General features: G+C 43.2%; 1 protein-coding gene across 4 annotated transcripts in view; it reads left to right on the top strand.

Moving 5' to 3' along the window:
• The window catches only part of ATP10A (ATPase phospholipid transporting 10A (putative)), a 181137-nt gene that overhangs the window by 119690 nt on the left and 37291 nt on the right, over positions 1 to 24156 (top strand). For 3 of the 4 annotated variants that reach the window (XM_037016467.2, XM_037016465.2, XM_037016464.2), the window contains exons 4-7: positions 5847 to 5953; positions 6335 to 6466; positions 21967 to 22097; positions 23682 to 23934. In XM_037016467.2, coding sequence (XP_036872362.2) covers positions 5847 to 5953; positions 6335 to 6466; positions 21967 to 22097; positions 23682 to 23934 — 623 coding nt within the window. The remainder of the gene's footprint in view (positions 1 to 5846; positions 5954 to 6334; positions 6467 to 21966; positions 22098 to 23681; positions 23935 to 24156) is intronic. The other variant, XM_037016466.2, reaches the window with a different exon arrangement.

Below are 24156 nucleotides of genomic sequence, written 5' to 3'. Positions count from 1 at the left end.
TGGACCCCAGCTTCCTCCGAATTCTGGAGATCACAGGACTGGCATGAGAAGGGACTGAAAGAATCCGTGGCAGGCATGCCCTGGATTAGAATGCCTCGTCTCATACAAGGCAGTGGGTTAGCCCGTGGGTGATAGTGGGCGAGGCCTCTGGTATGAAATGGCTACAATAAGAATGTCTTTAGGGACAGAAAGTGGGTTCGGGGTTGCCAGGGTTTCGGGTGTGGGATGGGAATGGAGAGTGACTAGCAATGGTTCCAGGGTTTCTTTTTGGAGTGGTGAATAGGTACTAAAATTAGCTGGCAGTAATAGCTGCACAACTCTGTGAATATACAAAAAATTCCCAGTCACCTACACTTCAACTGGGTGAGTTTTACAGTATGTGAAATATGTCTCAAGCTATTAAAATTAGTGTTAGGATCTTCATTATTCACATATACTTTAATGCTTATAGTTCTTTAACAATCCCCAGGGTTAAGCAGGAATGAAACCCTCAGTTAGGAGCTGAAATAACAGTGCCCTGCGCCCCTTCACCTGCCCTCGGCCCCTGGGTGGAGGCATCACAGCCCAGAGAGGCCCCTGTGAAGGGGGACTGGCTCCATGCACCTCAGTGTCATGGTCCCTGGGAGCTCAAGGGGACTCCACTCAGCCATGTTTAGCCAACTTCATGGTATATGGTAGGTGGCCTTTGAAGCCACCAGTTAATCAAACATTTTCACTTACCCCAAAAGAACAAAGCAGTTTTGGTTTGGTTATCCGATGGAAAATTATATTTCAATTGTAAAGCCAGGTTCCAATTGGCACTTCTTATTCCAAAGCCCTGGGCAGAGCTAAATCTGAGCTTCCTGTGTGCATGCTTCAGAGCCTTAGGTGACCACAGGGGACCCACGCAAGAGTGCTCATCGCCACTGCGAGCCCGTGCAAGCTGGTTGGGGTAGCAGATGTCTCATGCTTGAAGGCCATTGTCACCCTGTGGGAGGGGCAGCAGGGTCATTACCAACAGCAGAGCCCTCACTCTCCTTCCTCCATCCTGCCCAGGTCTGGATGGAGCTTTGCATGGGCACATGTCCAAACTGTCCTCACTGCCGATGACCAGGCTTTAGGATGAACTGTAACCACATCGACTAGACTCTAAAATTGAAATATTTCCATTTCACCTTGGCACCTTTAACTGACGTTTACATTTGAAGAAAACCTACCATCGACACAAAACACACAGTTGGGTTATTTCTGCTCTAACCTAGATAAACAAAAATCTGAGTGACTATCGTTTAAAAGAAAATTCTCTCCAGGGTTGGGTAGTGCAAAGGTTACCCATGTTTCCTTCCTCCCTACCCATGTCAGTCAGAGTCCCCTTAGGAGAAGGATGGGGCACTCAGATTCACATAAGTGGGGGGGGATCTGTTTGCTAAGGTCCATTTGAACAGGAGTGGGCGGGGCTAGAGGAGCTGTAGGGTTAGTACACCGCCAGGCGACCCAGTGGTCCTGGGAGAGGAGAGGCCAGGGTGAGTCCCTGGTCCTGGATGCAGGCAGCCTAGTACTCAGTCCCTGGAGTAGCCAGGGAATAAGCTGCCCACCCCCTGTCCACTTCCCAGACTTGTTCCAACATCCGCATTGGAGGGACCCAACCCAAAGCCAAGAGCAAGGAGCCCTCAGCATTTGCCAGGCACCAAGGTAGGCATCAGGGATGCAAAATGGAGTAAGATATGAGGAGTCCATATTTAGAAGTGGACATAAGGAAGAACAGAAGAACATTGCAGATTTCCTGGCTACCAGGCCTGGGGTGCTCAGCCCAGAGACTCTTCCTGAGAAGCTTCCTGTACAAGGTGAGCTAAGCCAGCTCCTCTAGCCAGTGAACCAGCACGGGCCGCGCTGGGACCGGAGGCAGTGTGGGTGGCCAGACATGAAATGCGGGGTACCTGGGGCTAAAACCTGGGCAGGAAGCCCCCACAAAGGACTGCCAAGTGGACTGGGCTGTGCGTATGCCAAGCCGGGGCCTAAAGAGCCATGTGGAAGGCTCCCAGGAGAACGTGACGTTCTGATACACATACCGAAAGGCTGGTCTGATGGCTGTGTGAGGAATGGGCCAGAGGGCTCCCAAGGCCCGTGGTTTCCAGGCCTGCAAGGGCTGTGTTGCAGGATCCAGCAGAGGAGGGTGGAAGCCTGGATTAGCAGAGTGTTGCCAGAGGGAGTAAGAAGGAGGTGGGTTCAAGAAACAACCAGGGGAGAGGGTGGTGCTTAGGATGGATGTTTGAGTGGAAGTAAGAATGAGGGTGGAGAGGTCAAGAAGGGTACCCGAGGATGCTGGTCCAGGTGACCAGGTCTGGTGGACTCACTCCCCGTGGTGGGGCAGGCAGGAGGGCCCAGGACTCTGGGTGCTGGAGATGATGTGCTATGTGGAGGGAGTGGCTGTAGGCTGCTGTGCAAGGTCCCCAATCTGTCACCCGCTGCCTGTGGCCCCAGGAGAGCCTGGGCAGCAGCAAGTACTCCTTGCATCTCTGTGTCGAACCGATGCATTGCTGCACTGGTGCAGGCCCCTGTCAGCACCCTCCCGTGCCGGGGCTGAAACAAGCTCTGACTTGCAAGATCCATGACCAGCAGCAGGTGCTGGCAGGGAGACAGCGTCTTCTGAGAAAGAAGAGCCAGGCAGGATGTTTATCTGGTGAACTCTGCCGTTTCCCAGGGAGCCTGCATGTGGCCCTTCCCAGTGCACAGGATCCCTGGTCACCAGACGGCTCTCTCATCACTGCACTTTTGGACATTTTTGATTTAGAAGAGATTGGTTTGATGAGTCCAGAGGCCTGGAGACTTAACTAGTGGGGCTCTTCTAAGTGGCTCAGATTAAATGTCAAAGGCTGTATCACTGTGTCCATGCCGATCACGGGTGGGGAGGCTCACGCAGCAGAAACACTGCCTACAGCTCTGGAGGCTGGAGGTCCGCGATTGAGGCGCTGGCAGCGCTGGTTTCTCCTGAGGCCTCTCTCCTTGCCGGGCAGGCAGCCAACTTCTCCCTGTGTCCTCAGGGTCTTAACCTCTATGCTTGTCTGTCTCTGTGTCCAAGCTTCTTCTCATAAGGTCACGTCATGGATTAGGGTCTATCCATATGATCTCATTTTATCTTAATTACCCTCTTTAAGGACTGTGTCTGAATATGGTCACATTCTGAGATGCTGAAAGTTCAGACTTAAACAAATGAATTCCAGGGGCAGATGGGGGACACACATCAACCCATAACAAGGGGGTAGGTGCTGAGGGCAGCTTGGTAGGCTCACGTTCCTGTGTGTGTGTTCCTGGAATCAGGTCTCACATCTGCTCGGTCCTGGTGGGCTTGTCCCACCCTCGGTGGGGACATTCCCTCTCAGACGTCCAAGGCAGGGTTTGAAACCTACACCCTAAGCCCCATCTGTCAGCCTTCCTGCTGGGCCTTGACCTGCCTTCCCCCCTCTTCTTATGCAGGGGCCATTCATTCAGGAGGCCATTTACTTCCATCCACTGCCTGTCCTTGCAACCATAGTCCTCATATAGGCCCGTAGGCCTGCTGGTGACTTGGTCTGATCAGAAAGCATAGTAGTTGCTAAAAAGTGAAGGTCATGTTAAAGAAAGCTTAATGTAAAATAATTTTCTTGTTTCTATCAAGTTCATCTCTTGCTCTGAATAAGCAGAACTGGAACTTTGCCTGATGCAATTCATCCTTCACCACAGTCCCTGAGAATTAGTTTCCATGTCAGGCTGTAGCTGGGAGAACCATGGCAGTGGGCATCCCGGCACTCCAGCGTGGAAGCTGTGCTTTGTGTGTAATGTCTTATACGTGCTGGTCTCTCAACGTGTTAGCCAGCAGGGAGGTTTGCAGTCTTGGATCTTCTTTAAAGCAAAACCTTTCTCTGTCCTGGAATTGCCAGAGGGGGCCTCCAGCCCAGTGTTGTTTGAACATCCCCCCATGGGTTCCTTTGCAGAAGAACCTTGGTGAAGTAACAGGCTTGCAGGAAATGAGTCCCACCAGCATGCATTTTGGCCCTGACTTTATTGTTTCATTTCCCTGGTTGTGAAGAACATGGGCTGTGTCTGAGGTTGAGGCAGCTCTGCCCCTCATGCCAGTGACCCAGGGTCCAGATGTGGCAGGAGGTGCTGTTTCCCTGGAACCCCTCTGGCTTTGCACCTGCCCCGACCATCTCTGCTCCCAGGTCAGTGGCACCAGACTGGGAGGTGGTGCAGGGAAACACCTTCAGGGGTCCTTAGTGAGCTTCAAGAGCCGTGAAAAGGATTTGGGGCCGTGCGTCTGTGTGGAGGGAGGGAGAGGGCTGTCCACGGAGAGTGGGATGAAGTGACTTCTCACAGGGGCCCCCTTGGGGGCACTGCCTCTGGAGGTCAGGCTTAGCTGCACTTTGGTTCTGGAAGCCTCCAGGGCCTTCCCTGTGACTTGTTCCTTAGGCTCCAGGAACAAGCCTGTCCCTGTGTGGTCCCAGCATGAGGCAGGCCCGGCCAGCATGGGTGATGATGTGCCCATCCTCAGTAGTACAGAAAATGTTGCTGAAACCAAAACCATTCCCTTTTCTCTAGGAATATTTATGTATTTGTGACAACACAAGGTGCTGAAGAGGAGCGTGTTCTCTGTGATGAGCGGGAAATGGGAGTGAGGCCATGTGGCCACCTTCTTGGGCCAGCTTCCCGGTGTGTCCTGCAGCCCCCAGACGTGCCTCTCTGGCTGTGGTCCATCCCCATGGTCCTGGCCACAGTTCTGATGTGGGTTTTTCCTACACAAAGCAATTCTGTAACACCGGCTGGGTGTCCTACAGTTTAACTCAATTCTGACACTATCTACCCAGAGAGCATCAGATCCCACAGGTTAAGGGCTCGGTCCCACAAGACAGCCCCCACTTCAGGTGCCAACTGCAGGTTCAGGTTGTCACCTGTGCTTCTGACAGATTGGCTTAAAGTCAGAGGTTCCCATGACCCCATTCTTAGGTTCAACTAATTTGGTAGAACAGCTCACAGAACTCAGGAAAATAATCCACTTACCATTTACCAGTTTATTATAAAAGGACGTGATTCAGGATATGGGCAAGCAGCCAGATGGAATGCATGCACAGAGTGAGATACGTGGGAAGGGGCACACTATTTCGCAACATGTGCTCACCAACCTGGAAGCTCTCAAAACCCCATAGTATTGGGATTTCATGTAGGAATGATCAGTCACTAACTCCATGCCATCCCCTCCCTCCTCGCTAGAGGCTTGGGGGTGGTAGACTGAAAGTTCCAAGCCTTTAATCACAGCTGGTTCTCTTTGGTAACCAGTCCCCATCTAGAAGCCATCCAAGCTCACCCAGAGTCATTAGAACAAGAGGCACTCTTATCACCCAGGAAATGACAAGGGATTGGTAGTCTGTGTCAGGGACAACAGAGCTCAAATTCCAAATATTTGAATAAAACACGCTCCTAGTGCTCTTATCACTTGGAATTTACAAGAGTTTTAGCAGCTCTGTGCCAGGAACTGGGGTAAAAGCCTAAATATTAGAAGAGAACATTTTCCTAGCACCCCTGTTTACAAGGGTTTCAGGAGTCCTGTGTCAGAAGGCAGGGGCAGACACCAGAATTTCCTGTTATTTTCCAAAGCCCATCGGGAAAGTAAACAAACATCAGGCCCTCACGGTGCTTTTAGAAGCCTCGTTCCTGGCCAGTGCCAGCTCCTTCTCAGCTCTTGCAGACGTCCGCTGAGACAAGCCCCCTGCGCTCGGGCTTTCCTGCCCTCCTCCTGGTCCAGCGTCCAGGCCTTCCTTCCCCGAGGACACGCGGCTTGAGCTGTGAGGCGCATGTAAGCATCCACGTGACATGTGCCCACTGTTCCTTGACAGCATACACGACAGTGGGCAGAAGGCCGGGCTGTATAAAGAAAACCTGCTGCTGCGGGGGTGCACCATCAGGAACACGGAAGCCATCGTCGGCATTGTTATCTATGCAGGTAGGTGTGGCTGGGTCTCATGCGGACTGACGATGCTCGTTCACCATGTCATGTGGTGTGTTCTGGAACATTGCCCCTATTTTGTTGTTTTCTGATTAGAAAAGTAACACATACCCATTACAGAAAATTCAGACAACCAGACATATTGAAGCAAAATTCTTAATATCTCTATCAAAAGTGTTCTTTCTTAGCATTTTTAGCCTCTTTCTTTCTGTGTGTTTCTCCGAGGTAGTTATATATCTAAGGTTAATTTTATATTCTGCTTTTTCAACTGAGCCCATCCCACGGGTATCACTGGCTGGCAGCATCAGACTTCAGTCCGTGGGTCAGTGCAGTCCCTCCCACTGATTCCCCTGCGTCCCCTCCTCCCACCACCCGCAGGACACGAAACCAAGGCTCTGCTGAACAACAGTGGGCCTCGCTACAAGCGTAGCCGGCTTGAGAGGCAGATGAACTGTGATGTGCTCTGGGGCGTCCTCCTCCTCGTCTGTATGTCTCTGTTTTCAGCAGTTGGTAAGTCTCCTCATGGGTCACAAATGAGTGGGCACTGCTGGGCAGCTCCAGACAAGCCTGGCGGGCCTCCCATGACCTGCTGTGACCCGGTGCTCTAAAGTGAACACACACATTTGTCACCGACCTAAACTCGAGGCATGTGACACTGAGATTCCTAGACAAATGCACTTGGCAAAGTAATGTTGTTTTTTCAAATTGGCAACTTCTTGGATGGAAGAATGGTTTAGTCACACTGGAAGTAATGATTCCAGTGGAAGTATTAGTAACCTGATGATGAATTGATAATAACAGGAGAAACACAGATGCTACTGAGAACTCCATGAAAAGAGGGAAAAAATTATGTTTATCCTAAGAAGGGGCTAGCAGCTAGGTTGCATGTGGAATCTGGTGCTCCCCAGTCTCTGATGGCCTCCAAACCCAGCATGCTGCCTTGGGAATGCCTCACAGCAAGGTATTTTGAGCCTCTGGATAAATGACCTTCACCGTGACCCCTGCTCAGCTGCCATCACACACCATGTGGGTGTGAGATGGTCTCAGAGCTCAGTCGTGAAAGATACAGGTGTACAGCACATGCAGAGGGCTTCCCTTCTCAGACAGGTGGGGACCCAGGTGATGGAATAATGTGCATTGCCATTGGCTTCTCAGGGTCTAGGATATGTTAGAATCTCAAAGAGGGAATGATGATGGGGGGAGGGCCAAGAGGGCATTGTAGAAATGCCTGAACCCCCATCTTCCCACATACACACTGAATCTACACCTACACTCAAAAAACAATTCCTCCCGAGGAAGGACTGAGGACTGAGTGAACACCTTCATCAAGAAGGATGGAGAGAACACATAAAAACGGCAGGAGAGACAGAGGCACGATAATGGAGAGAGCACCACCCACAGTGTGGCCCTGTAGCAGGCAGGGATCCACTGAGGGGTCTGTGCAAATTCACCTGCCTTGGGGCACAAGAAAAAAGATACACCTTGAAGGACAACTAGACAGCAAGTGAAGAAAGATGATTTTCAGAACCAAAATACCCACTAAATGGCAGGGGATCACCTAGAATTCTCTCTCAGATCTGAAGGATTAGTGATTGCTGTTGTTTACATTCCTTTTGTTTACACTGATAGTGCTAATTGGGGCAGGGCCCCATCACATACTCCACATGTAACAGGCAGCCTCCTGGCTCCTGCACACACCCAAACACACCTGCTGGATTTCCAGCTGTCCTACTGTGACACCAGCATGACACTCACCTGAATTACTCCTGCCCATGCCCTTCCCATCACCAGCCACTGGACCAGCATGACCCTGGCAGGTGTCCACCCAGGCCACACCAGTCTTCAGCCTGGCATCTACCCAGAAGCCATCTGGAAAATGCCCCAAGAACTCCAGCATTAGGATACCCCTGGTCTATACTCACCCATCCTCTAGCCAGCCCTAATTGCCATGCACATGCAGTCTGCCCAGGGATTGATCTACACAAGACCACACCTTCCAGATTGGGAGAGGTAGCCCTTTTGTCTCAAAGAACTAAAGTCAGACAAAATTAGGAAGCAAGGAAATCTGTTCCAAATGAAAAAACAAGGTACAAATCCAAGACAAGTACTAAGTGAAACAGAGTTAAGCAATCTATGTGATAAAGAGTTCAAAGTAATGATCATAGAGATGCTCACCAGACTTCAGAGAAGAATGGATGAACTCAGGGAGGACTTCCACAAAGAGAGAGAAAGTATAAAAAAGAACCAATCAGAGCTGAAGAATACAATAAATGAAATGAACAATACACTGCAGAAAATCAACAGCAGATGAGAGGATGCAGAGGCACCAGGTCAGTAATTTGGAAGACAGAGTAATGGAAAGCACTCAAACTGAACAGCAGAAAGAAAAAAATAAATAAAAATGAGGATAAATTAAGGAACCTCTGAAACATCATCGAACAGACTACCATTTGCATTATAAGATTCTCAGAGGAGTACCTAGGAATAAACCTAACGAAGGAAGTGAAAGACCTATACTCTGAAAACTCTAAGACACTCTTAAGAGAAATTAAAGAGGGCACTAATAAATGGAAACTCATCCCATGCTCTTGGGTAGGAAAAATTAATATCATCAAAATGGCCATCCTGCCCAAAGCAATCCACAGATTCAATGCAATCCCTATCAAATTACCAACAGCACTCTTCAACGAACTAGAACAAATAGTTCTAAAATTCATATAGAACCACAAAAGACCCTGAATAGCCAAAACAATCCTGAGAAGGAAGAATGAAACAGGGAGGGAGTATCTCGCTTCCCAACTTCAAGCTCTACTACAAAGCCAAAATAATCAAGACAGTTTGGCACTGGCACAAGAACAGACCTATAGACCAGTGGAATAAAGAGTCCAGATGTTAACCCAAGCATATATGGTTAATTAATATACAATAAAGGAACCATGGATATACAGTGGGGAAATGACAGCCTCTTCAACAGCTGGTGTTGGCAAAACTACACAGGTACATGTAAGAGAATGAAACTGGATTACTGTCTAACTCCATACAAAAAAGTAAACTGGAAATGGATCAAAGACCTGAATGTAAGTCATGAAACCATAAAACTCTTAGAAAAAAACATAGGCAAAACTCTCTTGAATATAAACATGAGCAAATTCTTCATGCACAAATCTCCCCAGGCAAGAGAAACAAAAGCAAAAATGAACAAGTGGGACTATATCAAACTTAAAAGCTTCTGTACAGCAAAGGACACCATCAGTAGAACAAAAAGGCATCCTACAGTATGGGAGAATATATTCATAAATGACATCCACTAAGGGGTTGACATCCAAAATATATAAAGAACTTACACACCTCAATAAACAAAAAGCAAATAATCCAATTAAAAAGTGGGCAGAGGATCTAAAGAGACACTTCTCCAAAGAAGAAATCCAGATGGCCAACAGACACATGAAAAGATGCTCCACATTGCTGATCATCAGAGAAATGCAAATTAAAACCACAATGAGATATCACCTCACACCAGATCAAATGGCCAACATCCAAAAGACAAACAACAACAAATATTGGCAAGGTTGTGGAGAAAGGGAACCCTCCTGCACTGCTGGTAGGAATGTAAATTAGTTCAACCATTGTGGAAAGCAGTATGGAGATTCCTCAAAAGCTCAAAATAGAAATAGCATTTGACCTAGGAATTCCACTTCTAGGAATTTACCCTAAGAATGCAGCAGCCCAGTTTGAAAAAAACAGATGCACCCTTATGTTTATCACAGCATTATTTACAGTAGCCAAGAAATGGAAGCAACCTAAGTATCCATCAGTAGATGAATGGATAAAGAAGATGTGGTACATATACACAATAGAATATTATTCAGCCAAAGAAGAAAACAAATCCTACCATTTGCAAGAACATGGATGGAACTAGAGGGTATTATGCTCAGTGAAATAGGCCAGGCAGAGAAAGACAACTACCAAATGATTTCACTCATATGTGGAGTATAAGAACAAAGAAAAAACTGAAGGAACAAAACAGCAGCAGAATCACAGAACCCAAGAATGGACTAACAGTTACCAAAGGGAAAGGGACTGGGGACGATGGGTGGGAAGAGAGGGATAAGTGGGAATAAGGGGCATTACGATTAGCATACATAATGTGGGGGGCAGGGCATGGGGAAAGCAGTATAGCACAGAGAAGACCAATAGTGAGTCTTCAGCATCTTACTAAGCTGATGGACAGTGACTGTAATGGAGTATGTGGTGGGGACTTGATAATGGGGGAGATCTAGCAACCACAACATTGCTCATGTAGTTGTATATTAATGATACCAAAGTAAAATAAATAAGTAAATAAATAAATAAGTCAATAAAAAGTCTCAGAGGAGGAGAGAGAGAAAAAGGAATAGAAAACTTATTTGAAGAAGTCATAGCTGAAAAATTCCCTAACTTGGGGAAGGAAACAGACATCCCAGTCCTGGAAGCAAAGAGCCTCCAAGATAAGCCCAAGGGGGTCCACACCAAGACACACAGTAATTAAAATGTCAAAGATCAAAAGTAAAGAGAGAATCTTAAAAGCAGCAAGAGAAAAGCAATGAGTCATATACAATGAAAACCCCTTAGGCTATCAGCTGATTTTTTAGAAGAATTTCTATTGGCCAGAAGGGAGTGGCATGCATTCAAAGTGCTAAAAGAAGAAGCCTGCAACAAAGAATGCCCAGAAAGGTAGAATTATTATTGATAGATAAGTCCTTCAGAATTGAAGAACAGATAGTTTGTCAGACAAAAGCAATTTCAAGGAGGTCACCACCACAAAAGTGGCCTTCTCAGAAATATTAAATAGATTTCTTTAAGAGGAAAAAAATGGCCATAACTGGAAGCAAGAAAATTATGAAAGGAAAAAATTTCGCCAGTAAAAGCAAGCATTTAGCAAAGGTAGTAGATCAGTCACGTAAAAGCTAGTATGGAGGCTAAAAGACAAAAGTGGTCAAATCAATTACATCTAAAAATTATTTAAGGAAATTGCTAAATAGAAAGGTTTAAGAGAAGACATCATAGACATAAAATGTGGAGGAGGAGGAGTAAATAATGTAGTGTTACTAGAATGTGTTCAAACTTGAGCGACCATCAACCTAACATAGACTGTGATAGACATAAGATGTTATATAACAATCCCATGATAGCCACAAATAAAAACCTGTAATAGATACACACAAAACAGAAAGGAATCCAGCCATAACACTAAACAAAGCCATTGTGCACAAAGGCAGAAAGCAAGAGAAGAAGAATGGGTCAGAGAAAAATGAGAAAAACAACCAGAAAACATTTAACAAAATGGAAGTAAGTACATAACTATCAATCATACTTCAAATGTACATGAGCTAAATGCTCCAATCAGAAGACATAAGATGACAATGTACAAAAAAAAACAAGACCTATCATATGCTGCCTATAAGAAACTCATTTCAGACCTTAAAACACATACAGAGTAAAACTGAAGATATGGAAAAAGGTATTCCGTGCAAATGGAAATGAAGAATAAAGCTGGAGTAGCAATAATTACGTCAGATGAAAGAGACTTTTAAAAAAAGACTGTAACAAGAAACAAAGAAGGGCTTTACATCATGATTAAGGGCTAAATCCAGCAAGAAAATGTAACAATGATAAATATGCACCTAACATAGGAGCACCTAAATATATAAAGCATATATTAACATGTATAAAGAGAAAAACTGACAGTAATGTAATAATAGTAGGAGACTTTAATATCCTAATAAATATCAATGATCAGTTTATCTAGACAGATAATTGATAAACACTAGCTTTGAATGATACATTAGACCAGATGGACTTAACAATATGTACATAACATTCCTTCCAAACTCAGCAGAATACATATTCTTTTCATATGCACACAGAACATTCTCCAGGATAGATCACATACTAGGACACAAAACAAGTCTCAATAAGTTCAAGAAGACTGAAATCACACCAAGCATCTTTTGCAACCACAGTGATATAAAACTGGAAGTCAATTACAAAAAACGAAAAATAACAAACATGTGGAAGCTAAACAGCATGCTGCTAAACAACCAACGGCTCAAAAAAGAAATCAAAGAGGAAATTAAAAGTACTTGGAGAATAATAAAAATATAAAAACATAACAGTTCAAAAATCCTTGGAACGCAGCAAAAACAGTTATAAGAAGAAAGCTTATAGCAATACAGGCCCACCTCAAGAAATGAAAAATCTCAAATAAACAATCTAACTCTACACCTCAATGAACTAGAAAAAGAAGAACAAAGCACAAAGGTAGTAGAGGGAAGGAAATTTAATAAAGAGCAGAGCTGAAATAAATGAAATAGAGACTAAAACTACAATACAAAAGGTCAATGGATTAAGACCTGGTCCTTTAAAAATAAAACTGGTGTACACTGTTAGACTTATCAAGCAAACAAGAGAGGACTCAATAAAAGGGGAGAAATTATAACTGACACCACAGAAATACAAAAGATTATTATAGGACCATGGGAAGATGGTGGCGTGAGTAGTTCTGAGGAAATTTCCTCCCCAAAACGTATATATTTATGAAAATACAATAAATACAATTATTCCTAAAAGAGACACCAGTGGATGCAGTATAACAGCCAGGATAATCTACATCTGTGAGAACTCAGCATCACACAAAGGGTGTAAGATACAAGCCGTGGCCAGGTGGGACCCGAATGCTCCGCCACCCCAAAATCCGGCGGGAAGAAAGGAGTCAGAATGGGGAGGGAGTGAAAGCCCAGGAGTGCTAAACAACCAGCTCTAGAAATCCGCACCTGGAATGCAGACACAAGGTGCACAGGGTGCTGGATATTAGAGAAACGGAAAAGCAAAACCTGTTGGCAGGACCCCACAACCGGTGCCCCTGAGACAAAATAAAAGTGAGTGCTTTCTGCAAGTATTAAAGAGACAGGGACCCCATAGCTGGACGAAGTTGTCCCGGCAGCTGGGAACACCGGGGAAACTTAGGCACCCTAAACAGAGGCAGTGCAGCTCTGAAGCCCCTCACAGGACTAGGCATCCTGCCAGTCCTTCCTCCAACTGGCGCGGACCCCGACATACGGGCCCAGTAGCAGGAGAGTGGGAGCGCGCACTGGGGATGGAAGCTCTAGAAGGAACTGAGAGCAGATCCGTGCACCGCAGGGCTAGCCCACAGCGGCGCAACCGAACAGCCCGGGCGCGGCTCGTGCACACCGGCGGCAGTGAAGCCAGAGCCCGATAGAAGCCTGCGCGGAAAAGCCCCACGCACACTGACAGTGGAGCCAGAGGGAGCAGGCGCGCTCCCAGGAGCCGGCCAGAATCCCAGCCCAAAGCACAGCAGCCTAGGCCAGACCCAAAGGCCGCTGCTATCACACAGCTGCCCGGCAGGGTTGCCGCTAGTACAGAGGAGCGCACCTGGCGTGCCTGCCACTCCCCACAGGGCTCCACGCTGCTCTGACGGACACCCTGCCCACAGCAGCTTAGGAGAATAACCCGGTGGCTGCTCCAGGAGTGCAGATAGCCATCACAGGCAGCGGAGAAGGGCAAGGCATCCAGCAAGCAGGAAAGGACTTGCTTCTCCCAGCTGACACACCCGCAACCTGCCTATAGCCACTGCAATCACCATGAAAAGGCAAAAAAATCTGGTCTAGACCAAGATAGTTACACCTGAGAAAGGATCTGTAGAGGCAGACCTAACCAGTCTCCCTGAAAAAGAATTCAAAATGAAAATCATAAACATGCTGATAGAGCTGCAGAGAAATATGCAAGAGCTAAGGGATGAAGTCCAGAGGGAGATTAAAGACGTCCAGAGGGAGATCACAGATGTCCGGAAAGAGATTACAGAACTGAAACAAACTCTGGAAGGATTTATAAGCAGAATGGATAAGATGCAAGAGGCCATTGATGGAATAGAAACCAGAGAACAGGAACGCATAGAAGCTGATGCAGAGAGAGATAAAAGGATCTCCAGGAATGAAACAATATTAAGAGAACTGTGTGACCAATCCAAAAGGAACAATATCTGCATTATAGGGGTACCAGAGGAAGGAGAGAGAGAAAAAGGGATAGAGAGTGTCTTTGAAGAAATAATTGCTGAGAACTTCCCCAAACTCGGGGAGGAAATAGTTGCTCAGACTACGGAGACACACAGAACTTCCGAGAGACGGGATCAAAAGAGGTCAACACCAAGACACATAATAATTAAAATGGCAAAGATTGAGGACAGGGACAGAGTATTAACGGCAGCCAGAGAGAGTAAAAAGATCACCTACAAAGGTAAACCCATCAGGCTATCATCAGACTGCTCAACAGAAACCTTACAGGCCAGAAGAGAATGGCATGATATATTTAATGCAATGAAACAGAAGGGCCTTGAACCAAGGATACTGTATCCAGCACGATTATCATTTAAATATGACGGAGGGATTAAACAATTCCCAGACAAGCAAAAGTTGAGGGAATTTGCCTCCCACAAACCACCTCTACAGGGTATCTTAGAGGGATTGCTCTAGATGGGAGCACTCCTAAAAGGAGCACAGAACAAAACACCCAACATATGAAGAATGGAGGAGGAGGAAAAAGAAGGGAAAGAAATAATCATCAGACTGTGTTTATAACAGCTCAATAAGCAAGAGAGTTCAGATAGTAAGGTAGTAAACAAGCTAACCTTGAACCTTTGGTAATTACAAATCTAAAGCCTGCAATGGCAATAAGTACATATCTTTCAATAATCACCCTAAATGTAAATGGACTGAATGCACCAATCAAAAGACACAGAGTAATAGAATGGATAAAAAAGCAAGACCCATCTATATGCTGCTTACAAGAGACTCACCTCAAACCCAAAGATATGCACAGATTAAAAGTCAAGGGTTGGAGAAAGATATTTCATGCAAACAACAGAGAGGAAAAAGCAGGTGTTGCAATACTAGTATCAGACAAAATAGACCTCAAAATAAAGTAACAAGAGATAAAGAAGGACATTACATAATGATAAAGGGCTCAGTCCAACAAGAGGATATAACCATTATAAACATATATGCCCCCAATACAGGAGCACCAATATATGTGAAACAAATCCTAACAGAATTAAAAGAGGAAATAGAATGCAATGCATTCATTTTGGGAGACTTTAACACACCACTCACTCCAAAGGACAGATCCACCAGACAGAAAATAAGTAAGGACACAGAGGCACTGAAAAACATGCTAGAACAGATGGACCTAATAGACATCTATAGAACTCTACACCCAAAATCAACAGGATACACATTCTTCTCAAGTGCACATGGAACATTCTCCAGAATAGACCACATCCTAGGCCACAAAAAGAGCCTCAGTAAATTTCAAAAGATTGAAATCCTACCAACCAACTTTTCAGACCACAAAGGTATAAAACTAGAAATAAATTCTACAAAGAAAGCAAAAAGGCTCACAAACACATGGAGGCTTCACAACATGCTCCTAAATAATCATTGGATCAATAAGCAAATTAAAATGGAGATCCAGCAATATATGGAAACAAATGACAGCAATGACACAAAGCCCCAACTTCTGTGGGACGCAGCAAAAGCAGTCTTAAGAGGAAAGTATATAGCAATCCAGGCATATTTAAAGAAGGAAGAACAATCCCAAATGAATAGTCTAATGTGACAATTATCAAAATTGGAAACAGAAGAACAAATGAGACCTAAGGTCAGCAGACGGAGGGACATAATAAGATCAGAGAAGAAGTAAATAAAATTGAGAAGAATAAAACAATAGAAAAAAACAATGAAACCAAGAGCTGGTTCTTGAAGAAAATAAACAAAATAGATAAGCCTCTAGCCAGACTTATTAAGAGAAAAAGAGAGTCAACACAGATCAACAGAATTAGAAATGAGAAAGGAAAAATCACAACAGACCCCACAGAAATACAAAGAATTATTAAAGAATACTATGAAAACCTATATGCTAACAAGCTGGCAAACCTAGGAGAAATGGACAACTTCTTAGAAAAATACAACCTTCCAAGACTGACTCAGAAAGAAACAGAAAATCTAAACAGACCAATTACCAGCAATGAAATTGAAGCAGTAATCAAAAAACTACCCAAGAACAAAACCCTGGGCCAGATGGATTTACCTCAGAATTTTATCAAACATACAGAGAAGACATAACACCCATTCTCCTTAAAGTTTTCCAAAAAATAGAAGAGGAGGGAATACTCCCAAACTCATTCTATGAAGCCAACATCACCCTAATACCAAAACCAGGCAAAGACCCCACCAAAAAATAAAACTACAGACCAATATCCCTGATGAACGTAGATGCAAAAATACTCAATAAAATATTAGCAAACCAAATTCAAAAATACATCAAGAGGATCATACACCATGACCAAGTGGGATTCATCCCAGGGATGCAAGGATGGTACAACATTCGAAAATCCATCAACATCATCCACCACATCAACAAAAAGAAAGACAAAAACCACATGATCATCTCCATAGATGCTGAAAAAGCATTTGACAAAATTCAACATCCATTCATGATAAAAACTCCCAGCAAAATGGGAATAGAGGGCAAGTACCTCAACATAATAAAGGCCATATATCATAAACCCACAGCTAACATCATACTGAACAGCGAGAGGCTGAAAGCTTTTCCTCTGAGATCGGGAACCAGACAGGGATGCCCACTCTCCCCACTGTTATTCAACATAGTACTGGAGGTCCTAGCCACAGCAATCAGACAAAACAAAGAAATACAAGGAATCCAGATTGGTAAAGAAGAAGTCAAACTGTCACTATTTGCAGATGACATGATATTGTACATAAAAAACCCTAAAGACTCCACTCCAAAACTACTAGAACTAATATCAGAATTCAGCAAAGTTGCAGGATACAAAATTAACACACAGAAATCTGTGGCTTTCCTATACACTAACAATGAACTAATAGAAAGAGAAATCAGGAAAACAATTCCATTCACAATTGCATCAAAAAGAATAAAATACCTAGGAATAAACCTAACCAAGGAAGTGAAAGACCTATACCCTGAAAACTACAAGACACTCTTAAGAGAAATTAAAGATGTCACTAACAAATGGAAACTCATTCCATGCTCCTGGCTAGGAAGAATTAATATCAAAATGACCATCCTGCCCAAAGCAATATACAGATTCGATGCAATCCCTATCAAATTACCAACAGCATTCTTCAATGAACTGGAACAAATAGTTCAAAAATTCATATGGAACTGTCAAAGACCCCGAATAGCCAATGCAATCCTGAGAAGGAAGAATAAAGTGGGGGGGTGGGGCGCGCTCTCTCTTCCCAACTTCAAGCTCTATTACACAGCCACAGTAATCAAGACAATTTGGTACTGGCACAAGAACAGAGCCACAGACCAGTGGAACAGATTAGAAACTCCAGACATTAACCCAAACATATATGGGCAATTAATATTTGATAAAGGAGCCATGCACATACACTGGGGAAATGACAGTGTCTTCAAAAGATGGTGCTGGCAAAACTGGACAGCTACATGTAAGAGAATGAAACTGGATCACTGTCTAATCCCATACACAAAAGTGAGCTCCAAATGGATCAAAGACCTGAATATAAGTCATGAAACCATAAAACTCTTAGATAAAAACATAGGCAAAAATCTCATGGACATAAACATGTGTGACTTCTTCATGGACATATCTCCCCGGGCAAGGGAAACAAAGGCAAAAATGAACAAGTGGGACTATATCAAGCTAAAAAGCTTCTGTACAGCAAAGGACACCATCAATAGAACAAAAAGGTATCCTACAGTATGGGAGAACATATTCATAAATGACAGATCCGATAAAGGATTGACATCCAAAATATATAAAGAGCTCACATGCCTCAACAAACAAAAAGCAAATAATCCAATTTAAAAATGGGCAGAGGAGCTGGATAGACAGTTCTCTAAAGAAGAAATCCAGATGGCCAACAGGCACATGAAAAGATGCTCCACATCGCTAATTATCAGAGAAATGCAAATTAAAACCACAATGAGATATCACCTCACACCAGTAAGGATTGCCATCATCAAAAAGACAAACAGCAACAAATGTTGGCGAGGTTGTGGAGAAAGGGGAACCCTCCTACACTGCTGGTGGGAATGTAAATTAGTTCAACCATTGTGGAAAGCAGTATGGAGGTTCCTCAGAATGCTCAAAATAGAAATACCATTTGACCCAGGAATTCCACTTCTAGGGATTTACCCTAAGAATGCAGCACTCCAGTTTGAAAAAGACAGATGCACCCCTATGTTTATCGCTGCACTGTTTACAATAGCCAAGATATGGAAGCAACCTAAATGTCCATGAGTAGATGAATGGATAAAGAAGATGTGGTACATATACACAATGGAATATTACGCAGCCATAAGAAAAAAACAGATCCTACCATTTGCAACAACATGGATGGAGCTAGAGGGTATTATGCTCAGTGAAATTAGCCAATCGGAGAAGGACAAGTACCAAATGATTTCACTCATACGTGGAGTATAAGAACAAAGGCAAACTGAAGGAACAAAACAGCAGCAGAAACACAGATCTAAATAATGGACTAATAGTTACCAAAGGGAAAGGGACTGGGGACGATGGGTGGGAAGGGAGGGATAAGGGCGGGGAAAAAGAAAGAGGGCATTACAATTAGCATGTATAGTGCGTAGGGGACACGGGGAGGGCTGCGCAACACAGAGAAGACAAGTAGTGATTTTACAGCATCTTACTACACATATGGACAGTGACTGTGAAGGGGTATGTGGGGGGGACTTCGTGAAGGGGGGAACCTAGTAAACATAATGTTCTTTCTGTAATTGTAGATTTATGATACCAAAATTTAAAAAAAAAAGATTATTATAGATTACTATGAAAAATTATATGCCAACAAATTGTACAACCCACCTCCAAGAAAATAGAAATTCTGAGCCAACCAATTACAGTGATGAAATTGAATTGATAATCAGAAACCTCCAAACAGAAGTTCAGAACCAAATGACTTCACAGGAGAATTCTACCAAGCATTTAAAGAACAGTTAATACCTATGCTTCTCAAACTATTCCAGAAAAATTAAGAGGAAGGACAGCTTCCAAATTAATTCTGCAAGGCCGCATCACCCTAATACAAAAGCAGACAAAAATGCTATAAAAAAAGAAAATTGCAAACCAGTATCCCTGATTAATGTAGATGTAAATTTTTCTCAACAAAATATTAGCAAACCAAATTCAAAAATACATTAAAAGGATCATTTACCATTACCAAGTGAGATTTACTCCAAGGATGAAATTAGTTCAGTATCCACAAATTAATGAATGTGATAACACCACATTAATAAAATGAAGGATAAAAACCACATGATCGTCTCAATAGATGCAGAAAAAACATTTGATGAAATTCAACATCCAGTCATAAAAACTCAACAAAGTGGGTATAGAGGTCACATAATAAAGGCCACATACAACAAACCTACAGCTAACATCATATTCGATGGTGAAAAGCTGAAAGCTTTTCCTCTAAGATTAGGGACAAAACAAGGATGCCCATTCTCACCACTTTTATTCGACATAGTACTGGCAATCCCATCTATGGCAATCAGTCAAGAAAATAAGATGAAAGGCATCTAGATTGGTAAGGAAGAAGTAAAACTCTCACTATTTTCAGATGGCATGATATAATATTTAGAAAATACTAGACTCCACAAAAAAACCATTAGAATTAACATATAAATTGAGTAAAGTCACAAGATACAAATCAATATACAAGAATCTCTGCATTAAGAGAACAACTCCATTTTCAATTGTATCAAAAAGAATAGAATACCTAGGGACATGTCTAACCAAGTAGGTGAAAGACCTGTACTCTGCATACTGTCAGTAAGCGATAAAAGAAGTTGAAGACGACACAAATAAATTGAAAGATATTCCATGCTCACAGGTAGGAAGAATTAATATTGTTAAAATGGCCATACTACCAAAAATAATTTACAGATGCTTTGTAATCCTTATAGAAGTACTAATGGCTTTTTTCACAGTACAGGAAATGATCCTAAAATTTGAATGAGACCATAAAAGACCTTGAATAGCCAAAGCAATCTTGAGAAAGAATAACAAAGCTGGAGGTATCATGCTTCCTGACTTCAAACTATACTACAGTAATCAAAACAGTATGGTCCTGGCACAAAAATCAATGAACAGAATAGAGAGCTTACAAATATACCCATGCTTATATGGTCAATTAATATATGACAAAGCAGGCAAAAATATACAAAGGGGAAAAGATAGTCTCTTCAATAAATGGAAAATTGGACAGCTATGTGCAAAAGAATGAAACTGGATCACTGTCTTAAACGACATGCAAAAATAAACACAGAGGATTAAAGACCTGAATGTAAGACCTGAAACCATAAAACTCCTAGAAGAAAATGCAGTAAACTCTTGCACATCGGCATCAATAATTATTTTCTGGATATGTTTCCCCAAGCAAGGAAAACAAGCAAAAATAAATAGGTGGGACTGCATCAAGCTAAAAAGCTTCTGCATGGCAAAACAAAAAGCAACTTAACTGCATGGGAGAGTTATAATTGCAAATGATACATCTGAGAAGGGCTAATATCAAAAACATAAAAAACTTATATAACTTAACACCAAAGAAAACCAAATAATCTAACGAAAGAAATGGGCAGAGGACCTGAATAGACCTTTATCCAAAAAAAGACATACAGATGGCCAACAGACACATGAAAAGTTGAAAAGTTGTCAACATCACTAATCAGGGAAATGCAAATCAGAGCCACAATGAGGTATGACCTCATACCAGTCAAAATGGCCACTATCTGAAACACAAGAAGTAGCAAGTATTGGTGAGGATGTGGAGAAAAGGGTGCCCTCCTGTACTGTACTATTGGTGGGAATGTAAATGGGTGCAGCCACTATGGAAAGCAGTATGGAGATTTCTCTAAAAGTAGAAATACCATATGACCTAGTAATTCTATTTCCTGGAATTTACCTGAAGAAAACGAAATCACTAATTCAAAAAGATACATGCACTCCTATGTTTATTGTAGCATTATTTACAATAGCCAAGATGTGTAAGCAACCAAAGTTTCCATCAATAGATAAATGGATGAAGAACATGTAGTACATATATACAATGGAATATTACTCGGCCATAAAAAAGAATTAAATCTTGCCATTTCCTACAGCATGAATGGAACTAGAGGGTATTACCCTAAGTGAAATAAATCTGGCAGAAAAAGACAAAGACCATGTTATTTCACTTATTTGTGGAATCTGAAAAATAAAGAAAATAGAAAGAGACTCAAACATGAAAATAGACTGGTGGTTGCCATAGGGTAGTGTGGTGGGGAGATGGGCAAAATAGGTGATGAGGATAAAGAGGTACAAACATTAGTTATGGGGATGAAAAGTACCTCATAGAATTTAGTCAGTCCTATTGTATGTTGACAGCAACCATGCTTATGGTGAGCATTTAGTATTGTATATAATTGTCAAATCATCATATTGTACACCTGAAACCAATATAATCTTGTATATAAACTCTATTTCAATAAAAATAGAATACAAAGGGACAGTAAGGGGCAGTTTCCACAGCCTACTGACAATACATGTTTTGTGAGAGGTGCGTTGGGAAGTTCCTTCCTGGGGGTTCCCCATGGGCAGCTGCCAGACACATCTAATGCCTGTGTTAAGAGCAGTGGTGTTCTGTGCAGTGGTGTTCCATGCAACAATGGAAAATGCCTGGCATGGGGGAGAGGCCACGGCCCTGCACCTCCACAATTCTGAATGTGGGTGCCAGTCATGTGGGTGCTTTTGCTTTCTTACACAGCAAGGCACCAGTACAGAAGAATGAGCCTGCACGGAGGAATAGTCTGAAATGTTTGCTCTAATTTGCTCTCGCAGTGTTCTTATTTTTCCATGGATGAATGATGCTTCTCTTTGAATGCTACTTCAGGACATGGACTGTGGATGTGGCGGTATCAAGAGAAGAAACCATTATTTGATGTCCCCGAATCCGATGGCAGCTCTTTATCCCCAGTCACAGCTGCAGTGTACTCCTTTCTGACCACGATAATAGTTCTGCAGGTAACAGTTCTAAGCACCGTATGGTAACTGCCACGCTTTTCTGATGAGAACTTTAAGTCATCACACTCTGCTGAGAATTCTCTACAAATTCTGCATCTGAGAAAAACCACAAGATACCTGCCTACTGGGTTGCTGTGTTTTATTTCGCCACCTGATTTATGTATAGGGTCTTTTCTTGGGTACTTTTCAAGTTAAAATTCTCTTTTGCTGTTTTAAGATTCTTAGTCATTGAGGGGTTGGTTTTCAGTCATTGCTTTTGTTTTGTTTTCCATTCAATTACTTCTAAAAAGACAATTTAAATTTTATTTTAGAATGATTTTAAGATTTACAAGCAAATTGCAAAAAAAAAAAAAAAATAGTACAGAGTTCCCATCTGTCCCTCACCCATTTGTCCTGATGTGAATATAGTACATTCCTGTGGTGCACTGTCAAAACCCAGAAACCAGCTTTGGTATGTTGCCAAGAACTCAACTCTAGACATCATTCTGAAGAATCCAACTAGTAGACAACTAATATACTTTCTGTGCTCCGGATTCATCTCAGGATATCTGTCACATTGCATATAATGCAGCATTAGTTTTCTTGGTGGTGGAACTGTTATTACTATTACTGTTTCATCATTACTACTCCTGTTGCTGTGCTCCCCCTGAACAGCTCCCCATCACTAACTGAGAACCTCAGCCCGATAGTGCTGCTACACTGGAGAAGGGGCAGTGGGCACCACTGCCAATGTCATTAGGGACACAGAGTGAACAGAGAACAGCCGCCTTGGAGGGCTGCTCTGATGTCTTTTAGCAAGTGCACTTCATACAGTGGAAAACAGCCTTATTTAACATTCCAAAATAATGGGTTTTTTATGAATCCAAGTTCTAGGCTTGAGTTAGGACTGTAGTACAGTAGCTGTTGCATTACCATCCTTAAGTTACCAGGAGAACCCAGTTAGTCTGGATAGAATATCCTGAGCCCATAAACATAGAGTTTAGTCTTAAATTGTCAAAGTATAACTGAATCTTCTTCTTAAAGCTTTTCTTCCTTTGCTCTGCATTGTACAAGATCACAGAAATTATCCTTCAACACAAAACCAGCCTCTGAAAAGACTGTCTCTCCTGAACTGTGGGGTTATGTCTTCGGGATGGGCAGCTCCTGTTGCTGGGGCCCTGGGACAGCCTGGGGACCGAGGGCTGCTGTGGCGCCAGGTGACTTTGCTTATGAGGACTCTGACTGTACCGTGTTTGTTCTTTGTTTTTTTCTCTTTTCTCTCTTTCCTTTCCTAGCTGCTCTCAAGCACAGCTTAGTAATATGAAAACGCTTCCTTCTATCCAAGCCATGGTTACCATACTTCCAGACACGATAGTGGATTTCTGCTCTGCAGTGGCACCATAGGCTGCCCTAGTTTAAACACTTTGCCAGTATCCTAATACTTTTCCAATACTGAGTCTAAACCAACAAATTTAAGCTCTTAAAGGTATAGTATGGCTCCTACTTACTTGCGGTCATAGTCATTGTCATTTAAACAGATTGGACCAATTCCACAGTTCCCCATTCCTCATGACTGTTCCCTCTTGTGTGCCTTGTGTCTTCTAGGTTTTGATCCCAATTTCCTTATATGTGTCCATTGAAATTGTTAAAGTATGCCAGGTGTACTTCATTAACCAGGACATAGAATTATACGACGAAGAGACAGACTCACAGCTGCAGTGCCGAGCTCTGAACATCACCGAAGACTTGGGGCAGATACAGTATATCTTCTCAGATAAAACTGGCACTTTAACTGAGAATAAGATGGTTTTCCGAAGATGCACTGTATCTGGCATAGAATATTCCCATGATGCAAATGGTGAGTCTGGGGGTGGCAGCTACCACCCTGGGCTGGACTAGAGAGCTGCACGGTCGAAGATGCGTGCCCACACACGCACGCAGGCGCACACACATGCACACACACACACACACTTCAGGGATTCCTGAGTATTGAGGAAGCATGAAACATAGAAGGGAGGGCTGTCAGAGCAACTTGGGAGCCTGACGCCTGGGGTGTTTAAGGAAAAGGCATCTCCACATT

Source organism: Manis javanica, chromosome 18 (genome assembly GCF_040802235.1).
Source record: "Manis javanica isolate MJ-LG chromosome 18, MJ_LKY, whole genome shotgun sequence".
In the NCBI taxonomy this organism is placed as follows: Eukaryota; Metazoa; Chordata; class Mammalia; order Pholidota; family Manidae; genus Manis; species Manis javanica.
Note: the sequence above shows the minus strand (reverse complement) of the source record. Positions and strands in the feature narration are given on the sequence as shown.